Consider the following 18,156-nt stretch of genomic DNA (forward strand, 5'->3'; position numbering starts at 1 on the left):
CCAGAGCGCAGCCTGGACGGAATTTAAATGGCCTGAGGGGCACGAAGATCGAACTTCCCTATATGCAGACGATCTCCTGGACGGAATTTAAATGGCCTGAGGGGCACGAAGATCGAACTTCCCTATATGCAGACGATCTCCTGAATAACTTGGGGGATCTAGCCCGGACTTGCCCTATAGTAACACAGATGCTCATCCGCTTTGGTGAGTTCAGCGGACTAGGAATTAACTGGGGGAAATCAGTTTTCTTTCCGGTGAAGGGTGGAGGGCTGGTTACCCCAGGACTGCCCGTACCGAGTGGAGCAACACGGCTTTCGGTATTTGGGAATCTGGATAACAGCAGACCTCACTAACTATGTAACGCACAATTTCCAACCGATCACGGATCGTTTCGTCAGCGATGTTCACCACTGGAAACTTCTCCCCCTGACACTCATGGGTAGAGCTGCACTCTTTAAGATGATGACTCTCCCAAAATTCCTTTATGTCTTACAGAATGCCCCACTCAAGGTCCCAGACTCCGAATTTGACCGGGTAGAGACAGGGAACTCATATGGGATGGAGGCCAACCACGTATAGCACTGACCACGCTCCAAAGATCGATCTGGGAGGGCGGGATAGGGGAGCCCCGCCTCCAAACTTATTACTGGGCTTCACAACTTGCAGTGGTCAACGACCTGCTTCACGGGGACCGGGAACTACCCCACATAAGGGCTGAGGTTGCTGCCATGCACGACACAGACCCACTGCACTTACTATACCAAACTCCCCAGAGACCCACCCCCGCCAACAATCGCGGCACACATTATTACTGTTTGGAGACAAGCACATGTGTTTGTAGGGTGGAAAAATAAAATAACCGCTGACAACCCCTATGGCAAAACAGCAACTTAATGGAAATCGGGAAACTCGAGCCATGGCCTCGATGGGTGGGGGCCGGGATTCAGAGAGTTGAAGACATCCCTGAAAAAGGGAAACTAACCTTGTTTGAAGCCATGCAATTAAAATTCCAACTCCCGGGTACCGAACGGTACCACTACATACAATTGGCCCATGCCCTGAAAACATATATACCTGCAGATGCCACTGTCTCGGACTACACACTGATAGAACGTAACATGCTACCAGCATACATCCCCACCAAATGCACCTCCATTCTATACAATGCTATCACATCCTTCGCCACTCCCGAATTGACGAGCTATAAAGCTAAATGGCAAGTGGATGTAGGAGAGATAGACCCAAAAGACTGGATTCAGGTGCCAATGCACCCGTGGGAGGTTGCTATTTCCTCTAGGCTCCAGCTGGTGCAACTAAAAATCTTGCATAGAGTGTATTACCCTAGAACGATGCTATATGGCTGGAAGAGGGCATCTAATCTGAACTGTCTCCGGTGTGGAGAGGAAGAGGGAACTTTCTTTCATATCCTATGGGCATGCCCCCGGATCCGTACCTTCTGGAATGCGTGCTGCAATGAACTTACTAGAATAATCACCCGCACTATACCATTGGATCCAAAAGGTCCTAATCCTGGGCATACCAGACAAGAGTGTTCTTAATAAGTGGGAAAGGCTGCTATTGAACACAGCAGCGGGTCTGATGAAGCACGACATTGCATAAAAATGGGGAGCACCAGAGTGGAACAACGGGTAATGGACATGGACACATGTGGTATGATAGAGCGTAGAGTGCACAGTGCAAGAGGCTGTCCTACCAAAGCCTCCAAAATATGGGGGAGGTGGGAAGAGATGGGGCCCTCGAGCCCACGGACAATGGTGATGAGACTCTGAACAAATACATAGATGGTCATGGGAAATGCTATTGGTGATACATGTATTATTATTAACCTATGAATGGACATGCTAGTCAATTGTTTTTTCTTTTTTGTTGTTGTTGTGATTGTGGTTTAAAACAATAAAAAATGTTTTATCAACAAAAAAAAAGATGATGCATGGTGCAGCAAAGTACAAGATGCCATTATAGGCAAAAATCACTTCACTCCAAGCCAAAATCCACATCAAACAATCTACCATCTTCTCCGTGTAACACCACACACCCTCCACCCCTCGCGGCCACACCCTCCTTCTTTCCTTTCAATGTCCACTCCATCACAGAAGCAGAAACATCCTGCACCGAAGGCCTTGAACCTTCACGCTGTAAAGGTGATAACTGCACAAACCCTCTCATCAAAGACTTTGTAGAAGCTTTGGTTCCGATCATCACCACCATCATCATAAACACCTCCTTTTGTGTCCATACCAGCCCCAAAGAAGCATGGATGTTACCCCTCCTCAAAAAGCACACACTCGACCCCCTCCATCCCCACCTACTGCACTATCATCACAGACCCCTTCCTTCTAATAAATCCTGATTGAGCTACCTACAACCAGATCCAAGACTAACTGGAGCAACATAACATCCTCAGCCCCGCCAATCTGGTTTCCGCCCTGGATTCGGCACATAATCTGCACCGCTAGACTTAAAGAACCAATTGGATGACAGTAAATCCACCCTCTTTCTCCTACTTGACCTCTCTGCTACATTCAAGCTTGTTAACCATCACACCTTATGCCACCACCTCAACACTGCTGCCAACTTCTCTCCTGAAGCCACCAATTGGATTGCATCATTTCTCACCAACAGAACCACCTGAGAATTCTTTGACAATTCTGCCACTCCCACCAACCCCAGCCACCTGCAGCATCCCCCAATGCTCCCACGTCTTGCCGACACTATACAATATCTATACACGTCCCCTCTTTAATCACTTGGACCCCCTTGGCATCACCTATACAAACTAGGCGGATGACACGCAGATCCTCCATCCCCTCACTGGCAACTATAACTAGGACACTTCTACTCTCAGCTCCACCTATGAAGCCAGCCAAGCCTGGATGGCAACCTACCAGCTTTGTCTGAATGATAAAAAGACTGAGGTCCTTATTTGCCTCCCCCAGTCCACACTCTCCAAACTTGACCCTGCCTAACAAGCCTTTGAAATGGTTCAAGATTCGACTACTGCAATGTTCCCTTTGCGGGCACCACTGAGAGAAACCTCAACAAATTACAAATCATCCAAAACAATGCCCTTGGTGCAGCCCTCATTCTCTCGAAACACAATCACATCACTGCAATCAGAAAAGAAGTTAATTGGCTACTGGTACATAAACACATCAAATTCAAAGTTCTCGACATCAGCCATTGCTGCCCCTCCAACACTGCGCCTGCAGATCTGTCTCAAAGACTTACAAAATCCACCTCTACACGCACAGCCAACAGGCACCATCTGACTGTTCCCAGATTCAAGTGCATCAGAGCTGGAGGCTCCAGCTTCCCATCCAGCATCACCTGAATGCTCCCTGTCCATCCTCTGGACTCTTTCGTGACCTCTGCAACTCTCTTTCACTTTCTATTCTCCCCTCTGACCCGACTCACTCCGCAGGGCACACTCTGGATATTCTGATCTCTTCACACCTTCCCCTTTCTATCCCTCTCACCACTCCTCTCTCCTGGAGTGATCGTTTTCTCCTTTCCTCCCAGCTCCCCCGATACCGCTTAGGCCAAGCCAACTCCAGCACTGCCACCTACCTCCTATCTTCTCAGTCATCTGACCCATGAAGCGTGCGTCTGCTGAGGTTTTCGCTGCCACTTTCTCAACCCCCTCCCCCCTTGGCTTACTCACACCCGACACAGCCGTTCCCATGTTCCTCTCTGCTATGTCTGATACTCTCAATGTTCTTGCCCCTGTCATGAGGATCCGCTTGAAGCCCAACGCCAAGTGCAACTCTTGGTACGACTCAGACCTTGTCACCCATTAACACAAGTGCAGGGTGGCTGAGAGGAAATGGCACGCTTCTGGTACATCCTCTGACAAACTGGCCTGCCGCCTGCTCCAAAGGCAATACCGGCTCTCTGTCCACACCAAGAAGAGAGCCCACATCCAAGACCGCATCGCTGCAGCATCTAACAACTCAGCCGAACTCTTTAAAATCTGCAAGGAGCTGGCCAATTCTGCTGCAGTCTGTACATCTCTGGTCCCCAGCCATGCCCTCTGCACGGCCCAGCTTCTCATTTAATCTCCAAAACGCAGGACATCCTGTCCTCTCTCTCCCTCTCCACCTCCTCTTCCTCTGGCCCTTCTTCAGCCACCTCTCCTCCCTCCTTCTCTGCCTTTCTCTTGTGCTCCCTAGACAAGATTTCTAGACAGGTCCGATTTATGAAAGTCTCGTCAGAACAGGTTCACCCCTCTTTCTTCCAAACCATCAAGGACTATATTGACACCCTGGCTCCTGCCCTGGCTGACTTCTGCAACCACTCCTTCGCCACTGGGGTCTTCCCTTCCCCACTGAAGCTCACCATTGTGCAGCCCCTTAAGAAACCCTCTGCCGACCCTTCGTGCCGGGCTAACTATCGCCCAATCTCCATCACTCCTTTCCTGAGCAAACTCCTGGAAAAGCTGGCCATCTCCCAGCTTAATCTTCATACTGATTCGGTTTGTTTTCTCCATTACCATCAGTCTGGTTTCAGAGCTGCCAGTGATTTCAACACCCCGTGTCCTCATCTTACTTTATCTTGCTTCTGCCTTTCACATGGTCAACCATGCCATCCTGATCAACCGTCTCAATGATACCTGGGTATCGCCGATCGGGCCCTGGCTTGTCCAACTTCTTTCCTCTTCGATCGACCCTCCCAGGTTCAACTTTGGTCCTTCCTCTCCTCTATCTTTACCTGTGGTGTTCCCCAGGGGTCTAACCTATCTCCCTGGCTTTTCAACCAATACCTAGCACTTCTTGCCCACCGCATTGCTGCTCTCTGTCCCAACTTTCAGTGCTATGCGGATGACACTCAACTCATTTTCAGGCTCCCTTCTGCCACTTCTCCTTCTCTCATCTCCGATTGTCTGTCTGCTATCTAGGAGTGGTGTGCCGCCAATGATCACTGCCTTAATGCCAGTAAGACTGAGATTCTCCTCATCAGCACTCCTGCTCCCTCCTTTCCGGTCACTCTCTGGCCAGCCTCTCTTGGCCCTCTTCCTACTAAAAACCCCAGGGTCATCTTCGACTCCACACTCTCCTTCTCTCCTCACATCTCCGACGTCTCTAAGAAGTCACACTACCAGCTGCATCTCCTCCGAGGTATTCTTCCTTTCCTCTCCTTACCCCAGAAGCTCACCATCTCCAGAGCTCTGGTTCTCTCTAGGCTGGACTACTGCAACAGCCTTTTTCAAAATCTGCCTGCCTTTGCTCTCCGCCCTCTGCAACTCATCCAAAACAGGACCTCAAGACTTCTCCTTGGCCTCAAGCCCAGGGATCGTATCGCTCCAGGACTGAAATCTCTGCACTGGCTCCCAGTGGCGGTGAGGATTAAGTTCAAAACCCTCTGCACTGTCCACAAGGCCTTCTGGGGCCTGGGGCCTCAATGCCTTCAACTCTCTTCCTAAATATCTTCCTTCTCGAGCTCTTTGCTCAACCGCCTCCAACTCCCGCAGGGTCAGTCGCTTCTCCAAGCAGATAGTTGGTGGTAGATCTCTTTCTGCTTGGGCATCCCTCTCGAACAGCCTCCCTGCCCCTCTGAAACTTGAGGAGAACCATCTCCGGTTCCAGAAGCACCTCAAGACCTTACTCTTTGCTTCTGCTTTCTCTCCTCTCCCCTGCTGATCTCCTGGCTGAAACTGAAACTGCACTGGTTATCTGGCTACCCTCGGATCTCGGGCCCAGGGCCCCTCCCCGCCAGTTGCACACCTGCACTGCCCCCCTGGCAGCCCTTGCGGTCAGGGACTGTTTCTGTATCCCTACAGCCCCCTGCCAGCACTTGGCACCTGATGTCTGCACTTACCCTTGCACTTGCCACCAGCTGGCCGCACCTTTTATTTATTGTCTTTATTTATTTTACTATTATCCTATGTACGCACTGCCCGCTCCCCCTGCATGTTTCCCCTCCCCCAATGTTACCTGGCCTAGTAAGATCGTTGTTGCAGTCTTCCCTCTGTTCCCCCTCCCTTGTCTTGTCGCACCTTGAAACACTTATGTATGGCATTTATAACACCCCTATACACATCTGTCACCACTTCCCTACTATGGAACTCTGCCACCATACCAGAGAGCCGAGCCCGCCTACTGGCCCTTCAGAAAGGAGCTACAGACTTGGCTGTTCAAATAACATCGATTTGTTGATCTGACCTTTTCTCCCTTTCCTTTCTAACATTCTAAACATCTGGCGTTTACCATTTTGTATTCTGCAACTAGCGCCTTGATGCCTCTGGGTTTAGTGCGCCGCTAGAAGTATAAAAATAAATAAAAAAAGAAACATACCCACTTGATGAATAATGGTGCCACCACCAGTGACAGGATGACCACATTAACCCTACATTGCAGACTATTGATTAATTTATTTGAGATGTTATACAAAATAACCTTGAAAATGTTGTGCAACTGCTAGATTTGCTTGTACACCAACACGGGCTGCATGGCGTGTATGTTGTTCATGATGTTATTTATCGATGATGTGATCCAAATCAAATAACCAAATTAAAATTCTATATCCAAATTTGGCACTTCGATATTGTTTTTAGTCAGTGCTTTCGAAATTACAAATCTAATCCTGCCAAAACTATATTAAAGTTTCTTAATCAATATTTTTTGTATGAATTTTGTGTGTGCATGAATTATCTTTTTTTATATATAATTAGTATGTGTTTGTGGTACTAGTTAAATGTTTATTTATTTTATCAGTGTAAATGCCACTGATATAGAATATGAATATGGTGCAAATAAAATGTATTTTTTATTTTATTTGTTATAGCTGAAATGAAACAGCCTTTCAAATATAAAATCTTACAAATTACAAACCATCACTTATGTACATCATATTCATAAAAATGTACATGTCACAGGATAAAAAAATGAATGAAAAGAAAACCAAATTTATATTTCACATTTCATAATAGCATAAATAAAAAGGGAATAAAAAAGAAAAATGAAATTTCTGAATTCTTACATTTGTAACAGGGCGAAATACAATTAGTTTGTACGTCATAATACCTTAAACACTTTAAACGCTACTTTGTACAATCATTGAGTTTAAAGATAGCATACATTTCACCATAGCTATATTCACCTCCACTCTGTGACAATCAAAGAGGGATCTCCACAAATTATTTGGAGTTATTATGCAATATTCTTGAAACATAAACATATTTGGTTCTTGAAGTAATTAAAGAGGGGCATTCAGCAACCAAATGTTTTATAGTCTCCGTCTGAGAGGGATTAAGACAAAAATCTATAGCCATTTTTTTTAATGATTCTGCATCTATACAGGACATCATTGTATACCAAGGATTCATCCTTCATCTCATGTACAGGTTCCTTATCTTGCAATCAGGAAATCTTATCATGTAAGGCTCTGGGGAACATAGCTTTTTTGGCATGAAAGCATGATCTACAAATATATGAAAAGTGGAACATTGCTCTCTTGTTCTTATCCAATCACCCAGATAGATGTTCGTTTATAGCTCTGGTCGGGTGTAGGTTGTTTATGATCCCCTCAGCTGTCAAAGTGTCTTGGATTTTAATTCTCCAACATTGCATCCTTTCATGTTTGGTTGTCAGTGCATAGTTTGATAACGTATTCATGATACACTGGGATTTGATAGACATAAGGTACTTTCTAAACAAAGAGAAAGGTTTCCATGTGTAGATTGCATAGAGGGAAACAGTTCCAAGTTCATGCCATATAACGGGCATAGATACGGACTGATGTAAAGCCAACACTGCTCTTCAGAACAACCCCTCCATTATTTGCCAATATATCTCGGTTTGCCAAGTTCTCATTTAAGCCACATATGTGAGGATTGGTGCAACCTTTTTGCTTAAAAAAAATCATGGCAGGTGACATTGAGAATTTTCCATTTCTCAAGCTTGTATAATCCAGGCGAGATATGGCAGTCTTCAATTTGAGCTGTAAATCAAGGTATTAAGGTTTGTCAGACCGTTGATTGCTGATAATGAGGCCTAATTACTTATATTCTTGAACCACCTCAATTAGAAATTAGAAATAATCCATACTTAATATGCTGCAAGATCATTGTTCACTGGCTACATTTTGCAATTTTTTGAAACCTCTACTTAAATGTTTATGACGGTGATTCCATTAATGAAGCCTTGTGACAGAAGCCATGAAACTCGCCTAGCTTATGGATTAAGGGCTCAGTTGCACTCCTTTCCTTGTCTTTCTACCATCAACCCCACCTCTGCCCCTCCATCCTCACTAGTTTACCAGTTATTCTCCCTTTCCCACCATCCCCTTTTCCTTGTTGGTAGCTCACCCGAAAGCTGGTTAAGTCTCTATGTTGCTCTCCACCCGTTCGTTTCCTCAGTTCAGGAAGAGGAGATCTGCTGCACGCCTGCCTTAGCACTCCTTGGGCCACCTCCCTCCACCTTCACAAATCCAAGGTTGGGGGAATCATACATGCCAACCCTTCCGATGCTTCAAATATATTGCTATTGTTCCCCTTTCTCTTGCCTAAAATAATTCAAACTGCACTGCAACCCTATGGGAAAATGCACTGCTCCTACTTATCTTGACAAAATTTCCCTCCCGGGTGCTTCCGAATGTTGGCATGTATTCATGGACTGCTGCCAACGGGTGGGTGGTCACTAACAGAATGTAGATGGCAGACCGGCTGATCACACTGCTGTCCCCTTGTGTGCTATACCACTACTGCACTGCATAGACAAAACTAAGTCATCATCAGGGCTCAGTATCTGTAACGCCCACCTGACTCCCACGGAGACGCTGACCAGGTCTGGACTGCTGCGGCCTCTTCTAAGGTGATGCGCAGAACTCGGAAGACCGACTGGACAGGACCCCCAAATCTCGCTTGTCTGACTAGCAGGAGAATCCTTCTGCAGATGGAGAAAGGGGATTAACTACCTGCGGAGTAGCGCGTCGGCCTCCCACTTCCCTCTTTCACTCTCCTCAGACCACCTCCGAAATTCCCCGTTAACTCTCACCTTAAGGTTTGAAAGGACGAGCTCTCCATCCTGCTTCTGGTGCAGGGGTGCGATTATATCCAGTTACTTCACTGGTGTTCGGATTGGTGAGGATCCAAGCTTACTTGACTTTCCTGGCAAGGTGCCGTAAGTATACTGTTGTAAAAGTTCAAGGCCTCCTTTTCTATTTGCCTTTATATTCAGAAGTCCGTCTCTTATCCCTTTTATCACAGGTGCCGAGTGAAGATTTCGCGTAGAGGAAACAATTCGCAGAAGGTAAACTCAGGTGAGTTTATGATGGGTGGTTCCTTTAATGTCCTTATATTCACCCACTAATGCGTGTGTCTTTTTTCCCCATAGGGGCCGGGGTACGGTACTGCCGAAGAAGCAGCGCCGACCCGAGATGAGGAAAGATTCTCCCAACAATAATCAGGTAAGTCTTATGGCGAAAATCTGGCTTTCCTCAATAAGTTCCTTTTGCTCACCTTTTGTTCTTCTCTTCCCCCTTAGGCGCAGGTATGCGGCGGATCGTGCAGATGGTCGCTAAGGAGCACGGAGATGCCTCGTGAACAGGTGAGTGGAACGCGGCGCTGCAGCGAGCAACGCGATGCGTCTTTAAAATAAATGTCTTCCTTTAGGATCGCCGGCGTGATGACTCCGGACTCCGGGTAGAAGCAGGTAATGTTCTTCTGTTCACCTTTTCCCTTCTCTTCTTTCCTTTCAGGTGTTCCTGGATGGAGGCGGGCGTGGCTGGAGTCAGGATGCAGGAGCAGACACGGTGAGCGTCCAGCTGCTAGGTGCAGAACAATGCGAAGCGTGAGCTGCTGTCTGGGCGTGGCTTAAATAGCCCCCAAAGTAGTTCCAGGTACGTATTCTTCCCCGGCCACGCCCGAGTGGCAAAATAGTCCCACAGGTAAAATAGTCCCTTTCAGGCCTCAAAGAGGTCTGGATCTGGCAGCACGGTCTGCATCAGGTAAGTTCACATAAACACTCCCTTTATGAGCCTGGCGCCTATAGCGCCAGGACTGAGGTCCAAAATGAGCCTGGCGCCAAAGGCACCAGGACAGTGTCCAAAGGGCCCCTACTAGGTGTTGCTGGCCTTTTCCCCGGGAACATGTCGTCTGCTTCCGGGGACGCTGGTCCTGGACTGGTTCTCCGGGAGTAGGCATCATGACAGTATCAGAACGAAGTACTTGACGCAGCCAAAAAACTGCTTGCCCATATGTAGTTTGCAATGCCCAAGATGGCCAGGTGCTCTTCATGTTCCAGGTATTGGCATTTTATGGCCAGATACTCCCAACAATTCCTGGGTTTTACACTCAAACGCCCAGGTTCTCAAACCGTATGCTTGTTTCTTTCCCCACATACGCCCAAGTAATAATTTTCTGGGCATATCCATTATCTGCCCAAGTACTACAATATTTCCCTAGATACTCACATGTACAGGTTCACAGGAGATGAGCAAAGGCATCCCTACTCTATTCAGTACACGAGTTGTCGTATTACCTTCTCTCCCACAACTCTGCCTTTGTAGAGGGGTGGTGGCACTGGTTGGGCATGGGGAAAAACAGCAAGAAAGAAGAGTTTGTTCTCTCTCTCTCTCTCTCTCTCTCTCTCTCTCTCTCTCTCTCTCCCCCTCCCTCCCTCCCTCTCTCCCTCCCCCCCCAAGCAAGACAGAGATGGTAGGGGTAGGAGCAGATGAGTCGAGAAAGAGCCGGAATGCTGTGCCCTCTTTTACCAAGACTGTACGAACTCCCAGCGGATACGGAAAGAGAGCAGGGGACACGGACCATGGGACTCAATTTCCTGTCACCCTCCACTAAGGGTGGCCTTCTTGTTTGAGAAGGGGTATGTCCAATCATAGTAGCATACCCAAACATGGTCTGTGACTGGTCAGTCCTAATGGGCACAGGTCAGCCACAGCAGCGGACATTGACTAGGCCTCTGAAATCCCCATCAGAGACCATGCTGCCTGTGTTACTGTGTTGATGGCTTGTATGGAGAGTGATTTGTAGTTGGTCTTTTTCTAAGACAGTTAGGTTGTTGCTACCCGCCAACAATCCGAAAAAGTGAAGTGAGATTACAAGTTTTTCTCCACAGTAAGTACCACCCTGTGATCTCCCGCAATCTACACCAGTCTAGTTCAGAATATCTTTTCATATGGTTCCAGAAGACTAAGCACCAGAAAAAGTGTCTCTTTTGATGCTGGGTTCAAACAATCCCAGTCACTACTATTTTGATTGTGGCGCTCTGGGGCACAACCTCTGAAAAGTATAGTTGATTTCATGGTGGGTGTATTTTAAAAAAAACATTTTTTACAAGGACATAGTTCTAGCACTTAAATGTTTACATTCTAATCCTTCAGCGATACATTTAGCAATGCTGGCTGGGGAGGGTGGCTATGCTAAAAGGAGATCGGACAGCCAAACACATCTGAAGTCAGCTATGATGCTACTATGGTATCACCTGAAGATTTAAAACATATTTCTGGCTTTCAAATCTGTTCATCACATCACCTGATTCAGAGATCTGGGATTGTTCTGAAGCCTGTTGTCACGGCAGGAACAGTCAGTAGACTAGAATAGTATACACCTCATCAACAGTAAAAGGGGGAGCTTCATCAACTTAAAGAGGTGCAGCACTCTGATTAGAATTATGCAAATACTTCTTACGCATAATGGATTAGGTTGAGATAAAGATAGCCTTATCATATGCATGCTAGATAGTCCATCAATATTCATGTAAGACCATGTTCATCAAAAGCAAACCACCAAATTATTGAAATTTACCAGGTCGACCTCCTTGCTTAGACAGCTTCACATAATCAGAGTCTGTGTCCCTGATCCATTTCCTGCGGCTTTCGATAGCCAGTTCACCATGAGGCTCTGCAAGATCACTCAGGCCAGGAATCTGGGAGGCAGGGGGATTGGGTACTTGTGTATTAGCGCCCTGTTCAGTCTGTGCCAATGGAGCATGATAAAACCACTCTGTAAAACAAAGATAAAGTAGCAAATGATTTAGAGGTATAATGTTAGTCATGATCAATTTGAGGTAACAAATAGTATGCAGTTCCTTCAATACAGGTCAGCTGGTGTTTTAGCCATGAGACAAGTTTGTTTGCTTTAAGTGGTCGACAAAGCGGAACACGTGTTCTTGAAATAAATTAGTTTAAAAATAATTCTAGCAGCTTATTTGAAAACATTGTTTAGTAACTTATGTCCAACTACAGGGTTTTCATCTAATTGTGGGAAATTATAGCTAGTGATGGGTTAAAATGGTGCATTTTACAGCACACCTCCAGTGACAAATCAGATAAAAAGCCAAACAGTGTGCAATCAGTTTTGAATGGTATCACATGAAAAGATCCAATAGATGCAAGTCACCCACAGTGCACAGGAGCATTTTCATGATGCCGTAACCCACAATATATGCCAGTTTATAAAATACAATATTTTCATGCTGGTTGTACCCAAACATGTCCATGCAGGCTGCACCAATAATGTCGGTATTTAAATATAAGAACTTAACCCGGTTGGCTTTGCCAGTAAAATAAATGCCATGTCATATTAAGAAAACATGTCTAGACTGGCTGCACCAATTTAGGCCAGTCTAGCCACGTAATAACACTTACGTTTGCTTTACCCTTCATACCCATAAAAAATGCTCCTATCTCTAAAATTAGAGTCCAACTCGCCCTGCACACACGCAGACACACACGCTCTCAGTCACAAGAATACATACAACATGCACTCTCTCATTCACCCACGCAGACAGCTCCCTGCATGCATGCGTACATACATAAAAACAAACGGAATTCACACGCAGACACATTTCATATACACAGTCAGACCCCCTTACATGCATGCATATACACACACACGTGCGCACGCACAAAAAAAAAACTTCACATACCTGCGTGCACCCTCAGCACACTGCCGCCACGACATACAACTGCAGAGCAAGTTGATGACTGACAGGAGACCCTTCTCTCCCGTTACTCAGAGCATACACTGCTAACTTAATAGTGAGAGGTGAGGGGGCAGAATTACCATCAGCCTCTCGTTATTGTGCTCTATATATTTTGTAGAGAAAACGAAAAAAAGGGCATAGCGCCCCTGCTCAGAAGTAGGCAGCAATGACCCCCATGCAAATAAAATCACCCTGGTGGATGGTTTTCTGGCAGTGTAGTTTGATGAGAGATGTAGGTTTAGATTAGCATTTAGAACATACATTGTAATGTTAATCTCAATGGGCCTCATTAGGACCCTGGCGGAGAGGGTATTACGCCAGCGTAGTGCATGGCGTACCTCTCCGCCATACTACGAGTTCCCGTAGCGCCATGGAGGTTTTCTCCGCCTGGTTTTACCAGGCGGAGAAAACCATGGCGCTACGGGACCTCGTTGTTAATTACGCCACCGTATTTTACGGTGGCGTAATTAACTCCTTCCCCACTCCCATTATACCCTATGGGGCAAGAATGGGAATGGGGAAGGGCAGAATGGGGATTGGGGATTTACCGCTCCGCCGAGGTCGGAATGGGGCGGTAAATCCGCCAACCCCCATGGCGCTATCGGCGGCTTTCCGCCATGCTTCGCGGTGCATTTAGCACCGCGAAATCCGCCTGGGTCCTAATGAGGCCCAATGTGTACAACTCTCACCCCAAAGCAATTATTCCATCATTTAGCCATAAATGGTTGGATAATGTGTCAAAGTCTTAAGGGTGCCTTATCCTGTTGTCTGGATAGTTGGGAGAGAAACCCTCAGCCTAGTGTTCAGGATTTGTGGAGAGTGTCATTAGGTACATTTTTTACATCTTGTGTCTTATACATTTTACAAGGTTTCTCTTGGTATCAACATTGATGGGAATCTGCTGTTTAATTGGTATTGTGGTTTTTAAATTAAGGGTTGTATACATTGGCAATTATTTTCTTTCAATAATTATATCAAATCAGAATATACTCATCTCTACCACTTCTCAGTTAGGTTAGGCCCCAGCCATGACTCCTTACCACTTCACAAAGTCTGATTAAAGGGGGATACGAAGTTGCTTATCAGCCATCGACATCTAACGGTTATATTCCAGACAGACAAAGGCCTGTTATTCAGCCTTAACAGAAAGATTTCCACTGCCTGATATGTTCTGACAGGGAGAGTGGGCTGTGTTCCAGATAAATAACCCTCCTGTGTATTTTACTCCCTCAAATTAGATACTGTCTCAAAAGGAAAAATAGGCTGATGTTTGCCCCTTGTTGCGCCTGTATAGTGTGTGGGCCAAAGACATCAGCAGTAAATGTGTTAAGGATTTCAAAGGTACGGTACACTCCAGACCAGGACTTTTTCTACTGGCCGGGGATGCAGCGTACAATCAAAACACTTATTTTATTTAGTACGAATTCAACTCAACGTGCAACTGGGCGGGTAGGGACCTGGGCCCGAAATCAGAGGGTAGCCAGGTGACCAGTGCAGTGACAGGAAATCAGCAGGGGAGAGCAAGAGAATAGGCAGAAGCAAAGAGGCAGGTCTTGATGTGCTTCCGGAACCGGAGATGGTTCTCCTAGAGTTTCAGAGGCAGGGGTCTGAGCCTGACTGAGGGAGACCGGTGTTGAACAGTGAACCCGAGCACTTGTGAATGTGAAAATACTGATGTGAAAGGAACTTTGGTACTAGTTTGTTACATCAGGCCCTATGCAATAAGAGACTTTTATTGGGAAAGAGACTTTGGCGCAGAAGGCACAGATACCTATGTTTGGAACTGCATCCTCGTGCCAGAGAAGCCAGAGTGTGTGTGAAGCTCAAGTGTAAACAAAGAGGTGATGGCTGGAAGGTTTAGAATGAATCTTAACCACTGGCATTGCTCTGGTGGGCACCCTCCAGACCATTTTTTTAAAAAAAACAATTTTATTGATTTATTCAAACAAAAAAACAATACAAACCAAACACACAGTGCATATATCAACAGCTCAATTGTTCATTGCTTAATTTCGGTCACTGCTCCCCTTATCCCACCCCCCCTTACGAGCCTATTTATTCCCACACTCTGTATCTGCCCCGCGTGGTGGGGTCTCCCTTTCCTTGAGTTCTGTCAGATCTTTTATCGTTCCAAACAATTCCGCTATTAATGATTTCCATGCCATCAGGGTTCACACCTCCTCCTCTCCCCCTACATTGCTCGCATCTTGCCATACCATGGTTTCTGCCTCCACCCATTTCTGCAACTCTTTCCACCACACCTCCACCCATGGCCTGTGACATGTCTTCCATCCCACGGCAATCCTCCTTTTTGAAAGCACATATGCTAGATCTTTCAATTTACTAACATGCTTAAGTTTCTGCGATCTGGGGAACCCCCCCAGCAAGCAGGCCCAGGCTGTATCTATAATAATCGTGGCGCCCATCTCCGCTAGTTTCTGTGCTACTTCACCCCAGAAACGTTCAATTACCGGGCATAACCAGAACATCTCCAAACCATCGTTCTTCGCCTGCCAAGCCATTACAGAAAGGGAAAGACCATATGCAAATCAGGCTTGGTCCCACCCCAAAAGGGGCAGTCCAGCCTGAACTGCTAGGTCACATCCCTTCTGCACGAGACCACAAGCATCCCCAAACATGTTTCGGGCTTGTTGGGCCTCATCAGTGAGGATTATCTTGGGTCTCTAGGCCCAGCAGGCACGGGACCCACGTCGGGGCATACCCGTCCCACTTGGGGTGACAAAGCGAAAACAAAGAGGTGATGGATGGAAGGTTTAGAATGAATCTTAACCACTGGCGTTGTTCTGGGCAACCCTCCAGACCATCGTTCTTCGCCTGCCAAGCCATTACAGAAGGGGAAAGACCATTTGCAAATCAGGCTTGGTCCCACCCCAAAAGGGGCAGTCCAGCCCGAACTGCTAGGTCACATCCCTTCTGCACGAGACCACAAGCATCCCCAGAGGCCTAGAGACCCAAGCTACTCCTCACTGATGAGGACCAACAAGGCCGAAATATGTTTGGGGATGCTTGTGGTCTCATGCAGAAGGGATGTGACCTAGCAGTTCGGGCTGGACTGCCCCTTTTGGGGTGGGACCAAGCCTGATTTGCATATGGTCTTTCCCCTTCTGTAATGGCTGGCAGGAGAAGAACGATGGTCTGGAGGGTTGCCGAGAGCAACACCAGTGGTTAAGATTCATTCTAAACCTTCCAGCTATTACCTCTGTTTTTGCTTTGTCACCCCGAGTGGGACGGGTATGCCCAGACGTGGGTCCCGTGCCTGCTGGGCCTAGAGACCCAAGCTACTCCTCACTGATGAGGCCCAACAAGGCCGAAACATGTTTGGGGATGCTTGTGGTCTCGTGCCGAAGGGATGTGACCTAGCAGTTCGGGCTGGACTGCTCCTTTTGGGGTGGGACCAAGCCTGATTTGCATATGGTCTTTCCCCTTCTGTAATGGCTTGGCAGGCGAAGAACGATGGTCTGGAGGGTGCCCAGAGCAATGCCAGTGGTTAAGATTCATTCTAAAGCTTCCAGCCATCACCTCTTTGTTTTTGCTGAAGCTCAAGTGTGCCACATAGTCCTGTGCTGAAAACGTGAGGAAGGGAAGCCAACTGCTCAACTATCCTGACATATTGATTCTTGATCACTTTTCTCGTTCATACACCGTTTTCCCACACCATTTGTATTTAGAAGTAAGAACTGGCAATAGGTTTATTAGTAAAGGCCCTTTTATTTTGACAGAGAGTCCACTAGGACTGCGTTATTTGATGGTCATAGCTTGCTCCCATCATTAGATTTAGTGTTAGATAGGCGTTCAACCAACCCATCGAAGTTCAATAAACACCTTTGAACTGTGATCACTTGTGTCTGTCTTCACTATTTGATACCATGCCTTCCTTACAGGTGCCATAGGAGATAACATGGTAGGGGGCTTTTTGAGCTATATGTGAACAGTAGAGAAGTTGTCTTTTTGTAGACCTAAGTTAGGAAAGCATGTTTTTGCAGAAAGCTTATAATAAAAGGACTGCAGGCTTTTTTGTGACAGCAGTATGTAATGTTTTGAACCTTCAGCAGAAGCAGTGCGCAGAAATGTTGCCAGACTGAAGTTTCCGATCGAAGTCGCTCGAAGGGATAGTTCGAGGCCACTGAGCTATGCAACTTGGTGTCAGAGAAGAATTGGCAGAGAGATAAAAATCAAATGCAGTTAATTAAAATCCAGCCATGGTGTGGTACAGTTTTTCAGACTACATTTGGCGGCAAGACGTGAGAAGAGAGCTGGGGGGGCCAGAGCGCTTGGGGTAGGGGTTGTGAGGCACGCGACAGACAAAGAATCAGTGGAGAGATGTCTGGTGACCCTTGCGTGCAACATTTTAAAGCGTCCTTGCTGATGTCCGCGGGGCACATCATTGGTCAGACTCGGTGTCAATGTCTCGCCCCTTGCCATCTCAAGATGCCATGTCCAATCAGTATGTAGGAGGGTATCCCATTTGTATATTGAGCAGTGCCAACCAATGGCAAACAAGTGTTTTTGAGTGATGAGCACAATCACATAATTCTGTGGCGTTGTAGGAAGGTTTGTGATGTCATGAGGGCTGTTGATATAATTGTGTTCCAAGAGATGTTTTAACATTCCTGGAAGGGTTTGACATAGGTCCACCAATCGGCTCTTGTGACCTTCCCTAAAAATGTAACTAATATGTTGCATGGTAATTCTGCAATTTGTGCATAAAACGTTCAGCGTTGTGCATAAAGCGTCGTCGAGAGCTAATTTAATTCAGTTCAGTTCCACAGGGTTGTCTGAGCCGTGTCTCCCAGCTGTTTGGGTCCAATAAATTTGCATTACTTCTTGCTTGGTGTATGCTCCTTTTTTGGATTACTTTTTCTTCATTGGGATTATTTCGGAGGCAGGTCCCCCGGTACACTGGGATGGCCAGAACCATACCCTGAGACACCAGAGGCGTTGTAAACATCTAACCTGGGTACCTTCGAAGGAGGAGGTGCAGCTGAAGAAGTGGAGAGATCGTGACAATCTTCCCGTCCGCTTCACCCTCTTGTTTATCTCCCCTCTGCCTTTAAATCTCTTCTATGACATGAAATTTCTTGACAAATGCCAGTGGTTTGGGAGTCAGGAGGACAAGACATACAAATAGTATGCTCATCTTTCCAGGACTTCTTGCTTCCTAGATACGTCAAGAGAT

The 18,156-nt window shown here is 46.6% G+C and overlaps 1 protein-coding gene across 5 annotated transcripts in view; it reads right to left on the minus strand.

The window, feature by feature from the left end:
• C5PH7orf57 (chromosome 5p C7orf57 homolog) overlaps positions 1-18,156 on the minus strand; it is a 709,483-nt gene that overhangs the window by 523,607 nt on the left and 167,720 nt on the right. For all 5 annotated transcript variants that reach the window (XM_069613329.1, XM_069613326.1, XM_069613325.1 and 2 more), the window contains one exon: positions 11,780-11,977. In XM_069613329.1, the coding sequence (XP_069469430.1) occupies positions 11,780-11,977 (198 nt within the window). The remainder of the gene's footprint in view (positions 1-11,779; positions 11,978-18,156) is intronic.

The sequence above is a fragment of the Ambystoma mexicanum genome, chromosome 5p (genome assembly GCF_040938575.1).
Source record: "Ambystoma mexicanum isolate Mex_15411 chromosome 5p, UKY_AmexF1_1, whole genome shotgun sequence".
In the NCBI taxonomy this organism is placed as follows: domain Eukaryota; kingdom Metazoa; phylum Chordata; class Amphibia; order Caudata; family Ambystomatidae; genus Ambystoma; species Ambystoma mexicanum.